This window comes from Myotis nattereri (assembly GCF_964212035.1).
Source record: "Myotis nattereri genome assembly, chromosome: Y".
Classification (NCBI taxonomy): Eukaryota; Metazoa; Chordata; class Mammalia; order Chiroptera; family Vespertilionidae; genus Myotis; species Myotis nattereri.
The window spans coordinates 36,220,504-36,239,067 of record NC_138094.1 but is presented as its reverse complement, the minus strand read 5'-3'; the positions used below and the strand labels follow the sequence as shown (position 1 = coordinate 36,239,067).

At 38.9% G+C, this 18,564-nt stretch overlaps 1 protein-coding gene across 1 annotated transcript in view; it reads right to left on the bottom strand.

Annotated features, from left to right (window-relative positions):
• The window catches only part of LOC308512437 (centriole and centriolar satellite protein OFD1-like), a gene marked incomplete at both ends in the record, with an annotated part of 61,116 nt that overhangs the window by 2,690 nt on the left and 39,862 nt on the right, over positions 1–18,564 (bottom strand). Inside the window, 5 exon segments of the mRNA XM_081082189.1 lie at positions 6,247–6,399; positions 7,055–7,206; positions 14,741–14,854; positions 15,851–15,963; positions 17,427–17,551. Coding sequence (XP_080938315.1) covers positions 6,247–6,399; positions 7,055–7,206; positions 14,741–14,854; positions 15,851–15,963; positions 17,427–17,551 — 657 coding nt within the window.

Below are 18,564 nucleotides of genomic sequence, written 5' to 3'. Positions count from 1 at the left end.
AAAAGCAGCTAAGTGAAACCGAGGCATGCATGACAGGAAAAGAATTCAGATTAAGGGTCCTAGAGTGCATAAACCGGATGAAGGAAAAACTCAACAACTTATGCAAGAAGCAAGAAGAAACAGATAAAAAAAATCAATAAATTATGTAAGAACCAAGAAGAAATGAAGAGAGATATAGCTGCAATAAAAAACACCATTGAAAGTTTCAACAGTAGACTAGGAGAAGCAGAGGACCAAATTAGCGAATTAGAAGACAGGGAAGCAAAACTCCCAAACTGAATTGCAATTGGCGAAAAAAAATTAAAAGACAGGAGGAGAGCCTAAGGGAGCTATGGAACAACATGAAACGAAACAACATGCGAATAATAGGTGTGCCAGAACAACAGAAAGAGGAACAAGACTTAGAAAACCTATTTGAAGAACTAATATCAGAAAACTTCCCTGAGGAGGGGAAGAAAAAAGAGTCACACAAGCACAGAGAGTCCCAAACAAGGTGACCTTAAAAGACCCACATCAACACACATCATAATTACCATGGCAAATGTTCAGGACAAAGAGAGAATCTTAAAGGCTGCAAGAGAGAGACGGAAAATTACATACAAGGGATCTCCCATTAGATTATCATATGATTTCTCAACTAAACACATCAGGCCAGAAAAGAATGGACGGAAATTTACACAGTGATGCAAAGCAAAGCAATGAATCCAAGAATACACTATCCAGCAAGACTATCATTCAAAATTGAAGGGGAAATAAGAAGCTTCACAGACAAAATAAGGCTAAGGGAGTTTATCAATACCAAGCCAGCAATGCAAGAAATGCTAAAGGGATCAGTGTAAAAAGAAGAAATAAAAAGCTCAGAAAGAAAACACACAGAAAAAATAGAAATGGCTACAAACAAGTACCTTTCAATAATAACTTCAAAGGTAAATGGACTAAATGCTCCAACCAAAAGACATCGAGTGGCTGAATGGATAAAAAGAAAAAACAAACAAAAAAAAAACAAACAAAAAAAAACATGACCCATACATTTGCTGTCCACAAGAGACTGACCTCAGAATCAGGGACTCACACAGACTGAAAGTGAAGGGATGGAAAAATATCTTTCAGGCAACTGGAAATGAAAATATAGCTGGGGTAGCAATACTTATATCTGACAAAATAGACCTCAAAGTGAAGGCCATAATAAGAGATAAGGGAGGCCACTTCATAATACTAAAGGATTGAATATACAGAGGATTTAACCCTGAAAAACATATATGCACTCAATACAGAAGCACCCAAATACATAAAAAAAAAAAACTCCTGGAAGATATCAAGGGAGAGACTGACAACAATACAATCATAGTAGGGGACTTTAATACACCACTGACATCACTGGATAAATCCTCTAGACAAAAAAAAAAAAAAAATGGTAAAGAAACAGCAATCCTAAATGACTCACTAGATCAGATGGACTTAATTGACATCTTCAGAACATTTCACCCCAAAGCCACGGAATATACGTTCTTCTCAAGTGCTCATCGGACATATTCAAAAACAGACCACATACTGGGTCACAAACAAAGTCTCCCCAAATTCAAGAAGATTGAAATCATACCAAGCATTTCCTCAGACCACAAGGGCATAATACTAGAAATAAACTAGAATAAAAACAACTCAACATTTTCAAACACTTAGAAATAAAAACACTTAGGAGCTGAATAGCATGTTATTAAATATTGATTGGGTTACCAATGAGATCAAAGAAGAAATTAAAAACATCCTGGAAACTACTGACAATGAAAACACAACAATCCAAAACCTATGGCACACAATGAAAGCAGTCCTGAGAGGGAACTTTATAGCTCTACAGGTCTATCTCAACAAACAAGAAAAAATGGTAGTAAATCATCTAAAACTACCTCTCAAAGAATAAGAAAGAGAGCAACAAGGAAAGCCCAGAAGGAGCAAAAGGAAGGAGATAATAAAGATTAGAGCAGAAATACATGACATAGAGACAAAAAAAACAATACGGAAAATCAATGAAACCAAGAGCTTGTTCTTTGAAAGGATAAACAAGATTGTTGAACCTCTAGTCAGGCTCACCAAGAAATAAAGAGAGAGGACCCAAATAAACAAAATCAGAAATGATAATGGCGAAATAACAACAGACCCCAGAGAAATACAAATGATTGTTAAAAAATACTATGGACAACTCCACTCCAACAAACTAGACAACCTGGAGGAAAAGGACATATTCCTAGAAACATACAACATTCCAAAACTCAATCAGGAAGAATCTAAAAATCTCAAAAGGCCAATAACTATGGAAGAAATTGAAGAGTCATCAAAAAGCTTCCAGCAAACAAAAGCCCAGGACCACACGGCTTCACAGGGGAGTTTTACCAAACATTCAAGGAAGAACTAAAACCTATCCTCCTCAGACTACTACAAAAAATTAAAGAGGAAGGAACACTTCCAAGCTCATTTTATGAAGCCAGCATCACCCTAATTCCAAAACCAGGTAAAGACAACACAATGAAAGAGAATTACAGGCCAATATCCCTCATGAACATAGATGCCAAAATCCTCAACAAAATCTTGGCAAATCAGATCCAGCAGTACATAAGAGAGATCATACACCATGAACAAGTAGGATTTATCCCAGGGATGCAAGGATGGTACAATATCCGCAAATCAATAAACATGATATACCACATAAACAAATTGAAAGAAAAAAACACACAGTCATATCAACTGATACAGAAAAAGCATTTGACAAAATTCAACACCCATTTTTGATAAAACCTCTCAGCAAGGTAGGAATAGAAGGATCATACCTCAACATAATAGAAGCCATATATGACAAACCCACAGCCAACAGCATACTCAATGGGCAAAAACTAACACCATTTCCCCTAAGAACAGGAACAAGACCGGGATGCCCACTCTCACCACTCCTGTTTGACAGTGTACTGGAAGTATTAGCCACTGCAATTAGACAAGAAGAAGAAGAAATAAAAGGCATCCAAATTGGAAAAGAAGAAGTAAAACTGTCTTTATTTGCAGATGATATGATATTATACATAAAAAAACCTAAATACTCCATCAAAAAACTATTAGACTTAATAAATGAATCTGGCAATGTAGCAGGATACAAAATTACTGCCAAGAAGTCTATGGCATTTCTATGCACCAATAGTGAACTTACCGAAAGAGAGACTTAAAAAGCAATCCCATTTACCATCGCACCAAAAAATACTAAGCTACCTAGAAATAAACTTAACTAAAGAGGTAAAAGACCTCTATTCAGAAAATATTCATGTTCTTGGATTGGTAGAATCAACATCATTAAAATGTCCATAATACCCAAAGAAATGTATAAATTCAAGGCACTTTCCATTAAAATACCAATGGCATATTTCACAGACCTAGAACGAACTCTCAAAAAATTCATCTGGAATAAAAAAAGACCCCAAATAGCTGCAGCGATCCTGAGAAAGAACAATGTAGGTGGGATCTCAATACCAGGTATCAAGTTGTATTACAAAGCCACTGTTCTCAAAACTGCCTGGTACTGGCACAAGAACAGACATATAGATCAATGGAATAGGACAGACAGCCCAGAAACGGGCCCGAACCAATATTCTCAATTAATATTTGACAAAGGAGGCAAGAACATACAATGGAGTCCAGATAGTCCCTTCAATAAATGGTGTTGGGACAATTGGGCAGATACATGCAAGAAAATGAAACTAGACCGCCAACTTACACCACACACAAAAATAAACTCAACATGGATAAAGGACTTAAATATACGACCAGAAACCATTAGAATATTAGAAGAATCCAAAGGCAACAAAATCTCAGACATATGCCAAAGCAATTTCTTCACCGATACAGTTCCTATGGCATTGGAAACTAAACAGAAAATAAACAAATGGGACTACATCAAAATAAAAAGCTTCTGCACAGCAAAGAAACTATCAACAAAACAACAAGAAAACCCACTGCATGGGAGAACATATTTGCCAATGTTATCACCGATAAGTTTTTAATCTCCAACTAGGGAACTCATACAACTTAATAACAGGGAGATAATCCAATCAAAAAATTGGCAAAGGACCTAAATAGACACCTTTCAAAAGAGGACATTCAGAAAGCCAAGAGACATATGAAAACATGCTCAAAGTCACTGAAATCATCCGAGTGATGCCAATCAAAACAACAATGAGGTACCACCTCACACCTGTCAGAATGGCTATCATCAACAAATCCACAAAACACAAGTGCTGGAGTGGATGTGGAGAAAAAGGAACACTCGTGCACTGCTGGTGAGAATGCAGACTGGGGCAGCCACTATGGAAGACAGTATGGAGTTTCTCAAAAAACTACAAATGGAACTCCCATTTGACCCTGTGATCCCACTTCTAGGAATATATCCCAAGAAACCAGAAACACCAATCAGAAAGAATATATGCACTCCTATGTTCATAGCAGCACAATTCACCATAGGTAAGATCTGGAAACAGCCTAAGTGCCCATCAGTAGATGAATGGGTTAAAAAACTGTGGTACATCTACACGATGGAATACTATGCTGCTGTAAAAAAGAAGGAACTCTTACCATTTGCAACAGAATGGATGGAACTGGAGAGCATTATGCTAAGTGAAATAAGCCGGTCAATGAAGGAAAAATACCACATGATCTCACTCATTTATGGATAATAAAGACCATTATAAACGTATGATCAAAAATAGATACAGAGGCAGAGCTGCCTCAAACAAACTGTCAAACTACAGCGGGAAAGCCGGGGAGGGCTGGGTGGCTGGAGAGGGGTGACAAGAGATCAGCTGAAGGATTTGTATGCATGCATATAAGCATAACCAATGGACATAAGACACTGGGGGTAAGCGAGGCCAGGGGATTGTCAAGGGCGGGAAAAAAAGGAGACATATGTAATACTCTTTATAATACTTTAAGCAATAAAACAATAAAAAATACTAAAATAAAAAATAAAATAAAATAAAATATCAGAGAGGAATGGAGAGGGAGAGATAGAAACATCAACAATGAGAATCATTGATTGGCTGCCTCCTGTACGTCCCTCACTGGGGATCGAGCCAGCAACCTGGGTTATGTGTCCAGACCAGGAATCAAACTGTGACCTTCTGACTCATAGGTCAACACTCAATCACTGAGCCATTCTGGTTGGGCTGAAAACTTTTTGAAATATACAGTAGGTCCTCGGGTTATATCGCGACATAATGCGATTTTCCCCGTTAAGTCGGAACCCACCTATAGAATCACCTACATCACTCACATGGAGCACATACACAGCAGTAATGAAGTGAAAGAGTAAAAAAAAAAAAAATAAATAAAGCAAGATAACAATTCCTGACCTTTACTTGTGGCAGATAATAAAAAACAAAGCACATATGTACATATGTCGAAATGACGGAACTTTTTTTTATTAACACTGTAAATGGGAGATAGTGATGTAACCGCAAAACAACATACATCGAGTTCAACATAACCCGAGGACTGCCTAAATATAATTTGAGTCCAAAACGTTGACTTTTAGATGTGAAATTTAGCAAGCACTCTAACTGTCCTGTGCGCATTCTCAATAGCCATAGTATTCTAGACTTATGTAATATATTAGAGGCCCAGTGCATGAAATTTGTGCACTCAGGGGGTCCCTCAGCCCGGCCAGAACCCTCTCACATTCTGGGAGCCCTCGGGGGATGTCCCACTGATCGCTTCGCGATGCTACAGAGGTGGGAGAGGCTCCCACCACCACCGCTGCGCTCGCCAGCCATGAGCCCTATGGGAGCGCACTGATCACCAGGATGCAGCTTCTGTATTGAGCATCTGTCCCTGGTGGTCAGTGCCCATCATAATGACTGGTCATTCTGCGGTTCAACCATTTGCATATTAGGATTTTATTATATAGAATTCATGTCTCAGATAGTACCAATCCATTTGTTTTTCATTGATAGCACTTTCATTCTTGTTCTGAAAATAATGAGATAGCTCCAATTTTACAAACCTTACCAATCAAGATCTGTTCACTCTTTGGCCCAAGCAAAGGAGATAACATTTTGTCAGAAGTGTAATATACATACGACTTGAGGCTCCATTTGAATTTTGGATTTCCTCTGCTGTTACCTTTTGTCTCCAACTCCTGTCCCAAGGTTTTCTAACAAACCACAGAAGCCCTCACATCCTCACATACAGACCACTGGTCCATAGCATCAGTACCTTATCCACCTTCTTCAGGTCTTGGTCCTTTTGGGTGATATGCATGTATTTCTTTAAAGCATATTCACCACAAACAGATTTGTCTTTCATTTCCTGAGCACTCACTTCTAATTCTTTCTCCATTTCCGTCTTGAAAGACTCTTCAATAATCTGCTGTAAATAGATGACCAGCAAAATAGGAGATACACATATACATTTTAAAAACACATAGTACTATAACTCTGTTTCTTTATGTGACATGTGCATGACAGAAAACTGTTTCATTCGTTGCTACTATCAAAGTGGCACAAATATATCATGTAATGAAGAACAGGAATTACTGTGCCTAAAGTGTCTGTGTTCCAGATCAAATGAGCCAGGAATTCAAGGAACATGATACAGAAGATTAATCTACGTAAGGTCCAGCAGGCATGAGAAGTAGCAGGGTAATCCATCTGCCTGGGACCAGAATCAGGACATAGAAAGTCAAAGACAATGAGGAGGGAGGAGGGCAGGGCAGCCTGAGGAAGCCACCAGATTGGCAGCCACCTCCCCCAGTTTCTTCTGGTCCTAGCCAGCTGACCTTGAAACCCCTTACACAGGGAAGTTCTACAGCAAAGCAGAGTCCATCTCCTTTCCGAGTGTGTTTTCAGGAACATGAGAATGCATGCTCACAGACTTGCAAAGCTCCCTTTTCCTATGAGACTCCTATTATGCCCATGTACAGCCCTTTTCAGTGGGCTTAAGCACAGGAGAGGATTGGGATGCCTGCAGCAAGCTTTTTAAAAGTTACCTACTAGCATGGAGAACTGAGCTATGCTTATTATACCTTTTCTCGATCCAGTTTTTCTAGTTTTCTCCGTTCTCTTTCCAAAGCTTTCTGTTCATTCTGCCTTCTTTCTTCTCTCAGCTTCTGTTCTTTCAGCAGGTTCCATATTCTTTCTTCTTCACTCTCTTCTCTAACTTCTTTCTCATCTGCACCTAAAGAGACAGAAAATAAAGAGCAGAGGCCCAGGGAGACTGCTCAACTCTCAGTTGATTGTGTTGGCCTGCTGATCCATCTTCATGGTCTCGCAGCCTCCAGCCCCACACCTGGCACAGCATCTGCCTTTTACTTTACTTAGATGAAAACAAGTCACCCTTGCCATGAACAACTTCAACTGTCCTCCTGCCACAACACATTTCCTTATCTTCCTCACCCCTTCTTCTGTACTCTGCCCTTCGCAAGCCTTGCATTTCTGCCTCTATCCTCAGTTGTAACTCTCTATTTAGGATTCTAACTTAAACATTAGTCTGTATTTATACAGCAGTTGTATAACTCTTCCCCTAATTCCCACAAAAGCAATCGAGCCTCTCCCGCCCAGAACAGTACAAAATTAGTACAAAACCAGCACCCCGCCCCTGAACCCCCCTAGTCATCTTACCAACATTTCCCACTTGCCCTGGGCCGATCCCTTCCTGGAGTTTTAGCTATTACCTCTGCCCTGATCATTCTCACATCTTTTTCTCTAGCACAGATCTCTCCCCGAGTCTCATCCGCATTTCTGGCCAGTTCCCTACCATCAACACTTGGAAATCCCACAGCATCAGCTTCAGACCTGAAGTTATCATTCCTGTCCCTTTTTATCATGCCTTTCTACACTACATTCACTCATCCACCAGGGCTTACAGGCTCTAACTCCCCCAGATACTGCAATGAGACTACCTCTCACCTTTTACCTGGACAGCTGAGCTGAAATAACCTAATCAATGTGCTCACCCTGACATCAGTCTCTCTGCCTTCAAGCAACCACCATCAGCAGCACCGTTCATTTCCTGAAAATAAGACCTGGATTTCTGTTGCTGTCTCTGCTCTGGTGGTGTCCACACCTTCTTTCCGGACTGACCTGAAATAGTACACTACTTCTGCACTGGGAACACTGCACCTCCAGCAGCAGACTCATGCTACCTGGGTATATTTGTGCCTCCCTTGCTCTGTGCTTTGCTTTCAATCTCTCCCTAACCTAATACTCACTTCCTCCCACCTCTCCCACACAACCCCACCACTGAGCAAGCGCCCAGGACCCTGAAAAAAGAGATAAACGAACAGAAGAATATACCATGTTCATGGACTGGTAGAATTAATATCATTAAAATGTGCCTACTATCCAAAGCAATCCTTAGATTCAATGCAATCACTATTAAAATGCCAAGTGCATATTTCACAGATCTAGAAATATGCAAAAAATTTATATTTGCATATAAATTTGAATGTTCTGAACATTCAAATGAGATACAGAACACTGAAAAAGACCCCAAAATAGCCACAACATTCGTTTTTGTTTTTGTGTTTGTTTTTTGTTTTTCGGTATAGCAAAGGCGGAGATTTGTTAAAGAACAAGTACAGACTCCAAAGTAGGGAGGGGGAAAGAGTACCACAGAACAGACTCCCACATAGGGAGGGGGGTAGGGTCCCCTAGCCTCAACATTCTTGAGAAAAAGGAACAAATGAGACTACATTGAACTAAAAAAACTTCTGCAAAGCAAAAAAAAAAATCAGCATCAAAATGAAAAGGGAATCCACTGTATTGGAGCACATATTTGCCAATAATACATATGGTAAGGGGTTAATTTCCAAAACACATAAAGTACTCCTATAATCCACCAAAAGAAAAACAACCCCATTAAATGTGGACAGAAAATCTAAATAGATACTTCTCCAAAGACAACATACAAATGGCAAGAGACATGAAGATAGGCTCAATGTCACTAATTATTAGAGAGATGCAAATTAAAATGACAATGAGGTGCCACTGCAAACCAGCCAGAATAGCAACCATTAATAAGTCATACAATAAGTGCTGGTGAGGTTGTGGATAAGAAGGAACCTTAGCACACTTCTGGCTAAGGAATACAAGATACAGCCACTAAGAAAAACAGTATTCCTAAAGTGACACCTCTCCACCACCACATTTACACAGTATTTTGTACCTGCCTTCTCACAACCACATGAATCTGTTTGTTCTACATCTATTGTTCCAGGCTTTATTTGTCTATTACCTGTAGCTCAAAGCAAAAGTCCTCACCTGTCACAGGTTTAACTCAATGTCAATCCCACAGATGGCTATGCTTGCCTTTCTCCTCTGGCTCTGGAAGAGCCTAAACTTTTGTAGGCTACACTTTCCCCCCAGCAATGCTAAGAGACAAATTCATAGGTTCACCAAAGGATTTTGAAGGTTTTTGCTAACAGGACAGAAACAACACAGTCATTTCGGACTCATACTCCTGGTCATGAAATTCAAATACCAGAGGAGGCAGTTCATCATTTTCACAGGCAGAAATGCAATCTTCTTCTTGCTTGCAGACCTAAATGCCATCACTTTATCACATGGAATAGCAATCTCAAAATAGAAATGCTGTTTGGTTGCTGACTTTAAACAATAAAGAAGAAAAAAGGACTATATCTTTGCTGTGCATTGCATAACAACATTTCGTTCAACAGACCACATATATGACAGTGGTCCCATCTTCTCTCTATATAAAAGTCCAAGCAACGGTTAAGACTGGCCGGTAGCTATGATGTGCACTGACCACCAGAGGGCAGATGCTCAAGGCAGAATCTGCTCCCTGGTGGTCAGTGTGCTCCCATAGCCAAGCTCCCATGACCAGACAACTTCCCATGGTTGCTCCCGCGACCCCACCCCTGCCAGTAGGCCCCGATCAGGAGTGGACAAGATGGCCCTGTTCACCAGCCAGGCCAAGGGACCCCCCAAAATCATGCACCAGGCCTCTGGTAAGATTATAATGGAGCTGAAAAATCACTACTGTCTAAGTGGTGTGGCTATCACCACATGGTAATGTAATACAATGCATTACTCCCGTGTCTATGGAGATGCTAATGTAAACCAACCCACTGTGCTGCCAGTCATATAAAAGTACAGCACATACAACTACGTCTAGTACCTAATACTTAATAAATATAATAAAGGACCATGTCACTGGTTTATGTATTTACTACACTACCCTTTTAATCACTGTTTTATAGTGGTTTTTTTTTTTCTAATGATAAAGAAAAGTGTGCTGTGAAACAGCATCCCATGTTATATGGGCAGCAACTTCATATACCTCATGTTTATTACATCTCTCGATGGCGTCATTTTCTCCTGTGCTTGATTTAATCTTGTTTTGTACAGTAACATGCTGTATGTGCTTGTACCGGAGGGGCAATAGGCTACCTGGATGTACAGGAGGCTGTACCACCTAGATTTACAAAAGTGCACTCTGATGTTCACACAACAATGAATTCCCGAAGGACACATTTCTTAGAATATATACCTGCTATTAAATGGTGCATGACTGTACTTGGTAGCTACCTAATTAGTATTTCCACTGGACATCTCAAAGATATCAAGTTTTGGATTTTTTCACTTCCCTTTGTATCCAAACGAAGAGGGGAAATGATGATTATAAGAGAATTTTTCAATGATCAATGTAAACATTACTTAAGAATAATTTTAAAAGCCATTGTTATAATTTTCATTCTATCTCTGAGATAGAACACCTATGAACTCAGTTGGTTTCCTTTATTGTATTATTTTTATTTCCTACTCACCCAGGTCTCTGCGAAACAACCTATCACAGCCACTCTTGGGTGGCCACTGCCCCTACTCAGTATCTATCCCATCAGAGGTCTTGGTGATGGCTAGCTGACTGCTGACTTTCCCACTAGAAGCTCCATGAAGAAAGGGCTTGGGTTGTCCCACTGCAGTATGCCCAGCACCCAGCACACAGGAGGTGTTTGTTTTTCTTTTTTCACAATTAAATCAATGAGGTGATATTGGGTGATAGAGTTTTCATATATGAAGTGAAGGTTCTCAATGAAGTCTCGCTGAATGAGTGCTTTACAGGATGGTGTACCCTGGAATCAGTGAGAACAATCCTTTCAAAGTCTTGTTTCCTTTGGCAATTCCTCATCTCCCTGAGTATGCTGACTTGAACCAAGAAACTACTTACAAGAGGCGTTGAACATGATAGTCCCATCCAAACACTGGAAAAACAAGAGGTGGTTTTACTTAAGAAATCTCCTTTCAAGCTTGAGGCTTAAACTCTTTAGTTCAAGGAGAAAAAGATCTGGCTGGAGTATGAGACAAAGCTCTAATCTCCCCCTAGAGCTTTCCTCCCTGATTCCACACAGGGGAGGGAAGTGTGTAAATTAGAGACAGTAAGAAGAAAGAGAAAGTGGGCCAGACAAGTTTGATGACGAGTTTTCCTCCAATGTCATCAGCTCTTCTGAAAACTGAAATATAAAGGTTCTTCTGTCCTTATTTTTTTTTTTAAAGACATGAAGGAAACAAAGAATTATTAACATACTACAATCACATTGAAGATGTATATGGGTATTAACCGCCATTTCAATTTTATACTATGATTTCCCAAAATGGAATGGTTTCTGAAGAACTGTCTTAAGCAAAAAGGTAACTGCTTTGTCAGACTATGGACAAATAAGAAAAATACAATCTTCCAAAACTCAATCAGGAAAAATCAGAAAACCTGAATAAGCCAGTAAGTACTGATGGAATTGAAGCAGTAATTAGATAACTTCCAGCAAACAGAAGTCCTGGTCCAGATGGCTTCATAGGGAAGTTTTATCAAACATTCAAAGAAAAACTAATACCTAATCTCCTCAACTATTCCAAATATCCAAGGGAAAGGAACACTTTCTATGAGGACAGCATTACCCTAATCCCAAATCCAGATAAAGCCACTACAAAGAAAGAGAATTATCCCCGATGAATACAGACCCTAAAATCTTCAACATAATTTTAGCAAATGAGATCCAGCAATACATTAAAAAGACCATACATCATGACCAAATGGCATTTATTCTAGGAATGCAAGGCTGGTACAATATCCACAAATCAATAAATGTGATATATCACATTAACAGACTGCAACACTCAAAAATCACATGATCATTTCAATCAATGCAGAAAAAGCATGACAAAATCCAACACCCTTTTTTGATAAAAACTTTCAGTAAAGTAGAAATAGATCATATCTCAACATATTAAAAAGCCATATATTACAAACCTACAGCCAATATCATACTCAATGGCTAAAAACTAAAACCATTTTCCCTAAGAATAGGAAGACAGGGATGCAACATAACAGGATATAAAATTAACACCCAGTAAACTATGGCATTTTTATATACCAATATTGAACGCTCAGATAGAGAAATAAAAGAACAATCCCAATTAGCACTGCAACAACAACAAAAAATTGAGACTTATGAATAAACTTAACCAAAGTGGTAAAATACCTATACTCAGAAAACCATAGCACATTGAAAAAAGAGGTAGAAGAAGATATAAACTAGAGGAAGAATATACCATGTTCATAGATTGGCAGAAATAAATACCATCAAAATGTCCATACTACCCAAAGCAATCTTTAGGTTCAATGCATACCTATTAAAATACCAATGGCATATTTCACAGACTTAGAAAAATACTCTAAAAATTATACCAATAAAGACCTCAAAAGCTGCAGCAAGCTTGAGAAAGAGAAAAGTTGGAGGAATAACAATACTAGATATCAAGTTATACTAGAAAGCCACTGTAATCAAAATAGCCTGGTACTGGTACAAGTATCGCATACAGAGCAATGGAACAGAACTAAGAACCCAGAAATTGACCCACACCACTATACTAAACTAGTATTTGACAAAGGAGGCAAGAGCATACAATGGAGCAGAGGCAGTCTCTTCAAGAAATGGTGTTGGGATAATTAGACAGAGATATGCAAAAACATGAAATAAGACCAACTTACACCATACACAAAATAAACTCAAAATGGATAAAAGACTTAAATTTAAGTTGGGAAACCATAAAAATCCTAGAAGAAATCACGGGCACCAAAATCTCAGCCATCTTACACAGCAACATGTTTATGGATACAGTGCCTAGGGCAAAGGAAACTAGGAAGGAAATAGACAAATGGGGCTACATCAAAATAAAAAGCAGCTGCACAGCAAAAGAAACCATCAAGAAAATAACAAGATCCCTGACTGGTTTGGCTCAGTGGATAGAGCGTTGACATGTGGACTGAAGGGTCCTAGGTTCGATTCTGGTCAAGGGCATGTACCTTGGTTACAGGCACATCCCCAGTGGGGGGTGTGCAGGAGGCAGCTGATTGGTGTTTCTCTCTCATCGATGTTTCTAACTCTCTATCTCTCTCCCTTCCTCTCTGTAAAAAATCAATAAAAGTATTTTTTTAAAAAGAAAATAACAAGAGAGTCTACTGCATGGGAGAACATATTTGCCAATGATACATCCAATAAGGAGTCAGTTTCCAAAATATATAGAGAACTCATACAATTTAACAAAAACAAGGTAAACAGTCCAATTAAAAAATGGGCAAAGGACATAAATAGACACTTCTCCAAAGAGGACATACAGAAAGCCAAGAGACATATGAAAAAATTCTCAAAGTAACTAATCATCTGGGAAATGCAAATCAAAACAACAATAAGGTACCAGCTCACACCTGTCAGAGTGGCTATCATCAAGAAATCAAATGACAGCTGTTGGCGAGGATGTGGAGAAAAGTACACTGCTGGTGGGAATGCAGACTGGTGTAGCTACTGTGGAAAACAGTATAGTTTCCTCAAAAAATTCAAAATGGAACTCCCATTTGACCCAGTGATCCCACTTCTAGAAATATATTCTAAGAAACCCAATGCACTCATTAGAAAGAATAAATGCACCCCTATGTTCATAGCAGCACAATTTACAGTAGCTGAGATTTGGAATGAGCCTTAAGTGCTCATCAGCAGATGAGTAGATAAAAAAACTATAGTACACTTACACAATGGAATACTGTGTGGCAGTAAAAAAGAAAGAACTCTTACCATTTGCAACAGCATGGATGGACCTGGAGAACATTATGCTAAGTGAAGTAAGCCAGTCAAAGAAAGATAAGTATCACATGATCTCCCTCATGTGTAGAATCTAATGAACAAAATAAACTGATGAACAAAAATAGACCCAGAGACATAAAAGCATGGAACAGACTGTGAAACCTCAGAGGGAAGTCAGGGGAGGGGAGGTGGGTAGGAAAAGCTCAATCATTGAACTTGTATGCATATATGCATAATGAGTGAACACAAATAATGGGATGGTGAGGGCCTGTGTGTGTGTGTGGGGGGGGGGGGCGGGCGTGTGCCAGGAGCAGGCTGGAAGAGGTCAATGGGGGAAAGAAGGGGACTTCTGTAATAGTTTCAACAATAAAGATTTTTTTTTTAAAAAAGCCACTGTTGGGGAAGATTAATGAGAAGCAACTCCTTTAATTTTCTCCTCTTTACATGTTCAAATTTATTTCAGAAATGTATTAACAATGGCAATACTCAACTCTAAGACTTTGAATAATTTATGCTTATAAAGGTCCTCCCTCAATAAATGAAATAACTCACTAGGAACAGGCTGGCATTTAGTAGCTATCATACTATCTGTAGTTACAACCAAGGAAAACTTACTTGGGTAATGAGAGGAGATAGGTCTGGCAGGAGGAGCACCCAAGGCAGTTCCCAAGAGAGGCATGTCACCAGCAGGATGGAGGCCATTCACTTCAAACTGTATCGGCATGTCTGCTGCATCTATAATAGGTACAAATGAGTGTCCCAGGAGTCCTTAACAACAGCAAAAGAAGGCAGGGCAGTATGGGGGTAACTTTGGCTGCGCTCAAGTCTCAGCCAAAGCAACCAAGCCAGATCTTTTCCTACAGAATTAATCCTAAGACTTTCAGCATACCACTTGACAATCTATTTGCTTCTCAAAGTGTTATTACACTTAAAAGAATTAGATTTGTTTCCAAAACTAGATTTATAACCCAACAGGAAAGTGACAGAATTCACCTGACTTGCTGATAATTATATGAACTCCATTTAGATAGTAAAGCCTTAACAAAATTGTTAAAAAGTTAGTTGCAAAGAATTTACCAATTTTACTAAGCTCTTTCATTTAACTGTTCAAAGTAGAGTACTTTCAGATTTGACAATGAAGCTCACAATGCAAAACTACAGATTATATACAAATATAAAGATTTCCTAGGCTAGAGAGAACCTTAGAGCTGACTGACTTCTATATCCTAATTTTATACTTAAGCAGTATGCTCCCAGAGAACAATCTAAGGCAGAGCCAGAGCCAGGCCTCCAGTTTTCAGATAAGGAAGCTAATATACTTCCACCTCCACTCATTCACTAAGAATGAGGTTTCTACATCTGATGCAGTCATCAGAATCTGTATAACTTAAATAACTTAGCATCTTCTTATTCCATAAAAAGAAAAAAAAATTAAGAATCAGGTATTTTAATCTGAGGCAATCCCAAACTTGGTAAATTAAGTTAAGGGTTCACTTGTGAGCTTAGCTCCAACTTTGAAATTATTGGTTATCTTGAAAATTAAAAAAAAGTAACACTCAAATAGACCCATCAAAATCTGTGATATAAAAAAGGTAATACATCTGTATCCATGTTTTTATCACAAAATACAAATGTTGTAATTTTTAAGGCCTTTGATTTAACAATGGATATATTTCACCAAGACTTAGCTTTCTACATTTTCAACTGTTAAAAACTGGTACTTACATTTAAACTTACGTTCAAAAGATGATCCAAATTCCTCATTATCCTCAAAAGATAGTTCATCCACATTTGAAAATTTATGTCTGTCTTGAACTCCAGTTTGTCTTTGATAAAGACTGGGTTGAAAGAATAAAATTCATGAGTGTGAAGTTGTAATAAGGTAAAACCAAGAGCACAGGGCTAAGAAAAGCCTTTGTGACTCTGGAAAAGGCTCTAGAGCGGTGGTTCTCAACCTTCCTAATGCCGCGACCCTTTAATACAGTTCCTCATGTTGTGGTGACCCCCAACCATAAAATTATTTTCGTTGCTACTTCATAACTGTAATTTTGCTACTGTTGAGAATCGTCATGTAAATATCTGATATGCAGGATGTATTTTCATTGTTACAAATTGAACATAATTAAAGCATAGTGATTAATCACAAAAACAATATGTAATTATATATATGTTTTCCGATGGTCTTAGGCGACCCCTGTGAAAGGGTCATTTGACCCCCAAGGGGTCTCGACCCACAGGTTGAGAACCGCTGCTCTAGAGAATGAACTGTGCTCTGTGAAAATGAAAGCTGTCCTGCACTGGGCACGCTCCATGCAACTGGCATCATTCCAAGTAATCAAGACATTAGCTTGGGCACTCTGCAGAACCACCTTACACTGTGAGGCAGGTATTATATTGCTGACAAGAAATAATGTGGCACTCTCAATGCTTTTATATTTTCAAGAACCACAAAACGTTTTTGAAAAGAACAAATTCTGCACAGCATCAGTATGAGTCAGCTGAAGATGCAAAACTACAAGCCCCATGTGCATCCAAGTGCCCTAACTCCCACATGGGTGTGCTGTTTCTCCTCTTGGCTTTATCATGAGAAAGCAATATAAATAAATGCACATTACACGCATTAGGACCATGATGGACACATGTGGCAGTTTTCAACTCTGTACACTGGGAGTGAATCAAAATATGCAGACAGATGTCCAGCCTGGAGCCCAGAACTAAGGAGTCAGAGTGCCGTCCATATGGATCAAGCACAGACAGGAGTCTCCTATGCGCCTCAATCCCAGCCTGGGTGACCCGCCACCCAACTTCTACATACGCCATTCTACTTCAGCAATCAGACCCTACAACCCACTACCAATTCAGTATTTATCTCAACAGACAAATTAGACTTTTGTTTGGACTAAATGCCCAAATATTTTTTAACTGACTTATTTTTTTTGAAGGACTTTAAAATTAAAATGTGTGAAACTACTTCAAGTTTAAAAATAAACTGAATTTGCTTTTGTAGATTTTGTATGTTGCTTTTTTATTTCTATAAACCAAGTCTATTCATAGAACTATGAAAATGCTTACTGCTACCATAGTGCACTGTGTACACATCAGGTTTAGCAAACAAGGAAAAATTAATTATTTGCTAAAAGGAATTTTCCCCAAATAATTCAGATGATTCTTGAAGATTACACATCATCTTACAATCTGATTCTACACTCCACATGGTCTTGAGCGTCACTTTAAAACAACGCAAAGTCAGGGCCATTCAGCTAACCAGACTTGGCTGGGCCAATCAGAATGTGGAACTTACTTGGCTTTCTGCTCCAGAAGGCTTGAGAGTGAATGGATGGAAAGGCTGTGCCTAGATTCAGTTGCTGAAGGCGGGAGCATTCTTTCAGGACAAGGACTGGGAAAAGCAAAGGACTGGGATTGGTCCAGACCTAAAGGGCAAAAGGTATCAGGACAAGAGTATTACAAATTACACAGTGAAAACAGCAACATGGTTCCCAAGGAGTTTAATTTGAAAAGAAATTCTATTATCCTTGCAAATAGTTGAGTATGATGTATAACTGACCCACATTATTAAGGATTCAGCATTAATAATAAAACTAATCAGCAGTAAGGGAAAAGCCATTGATTACCATTCTCTGAACACGTCTGCATGTCAAGCAAAATGCTGAACTTGCTCTAACCCGTTGCCTCCCACAATGTTATGTCACAGGGGAGAAGTCTCTGGTAAGCAGGCAACCATAGGTGCAGTGAGGATGAAGCTACTCAGGCTAAAGATTTCCCAGGTACAGCAAGCATAGACTTCTCCTCCTTCTTGCTCTCTACAGCTCACTCACTCGTACTCAGATAAAAGGACCATGAAAGTCCTGAAACCCTTTCTGCAGAAGCTTACCTACATGAGTGGAGGCAGACTCTTAGATGCTAGTGGGCTTCTAGCAACAGAATACCGAAGAAAGCTTTTTCTAAGCAATCAATCTCTTGCTCTAGCTCTTTCATTCTTGCCTTGGTGTGATTACAAACTAAAGATCAGAAATGTGGGAGCAAACAACTGTGCTTGTATTTGGATGATTTATGATCCTTGGTGTAACTGTCTCTCCCATCAGCTTTTCCTGTTTGAGATGATTTTTTTCAAGAAATCCCTGCTTGTTTCACCAGTAGGAGACACCATAAATCTGCTGGCAGAATGATGAAACAGAGATGGCTTTGGCTGGGGGCTAAATGAAAATAATGTGACCAATGAGCAGGAAAAAAAATTCAAATATGCTTGATATTTTTTTTAAATGAAGAGAGAGGTATTAATAAGAACAAATATGCACACTAAACAATTTCTGAAGCCAATTCTTATTTATTAGCATTTTTTTGAGAGCTTTATGTACCAGTTATAACTTCACAGACCTTGTTTTTAGGCCTTTTTTTTAGTCCTCATTTAAAGATGTATT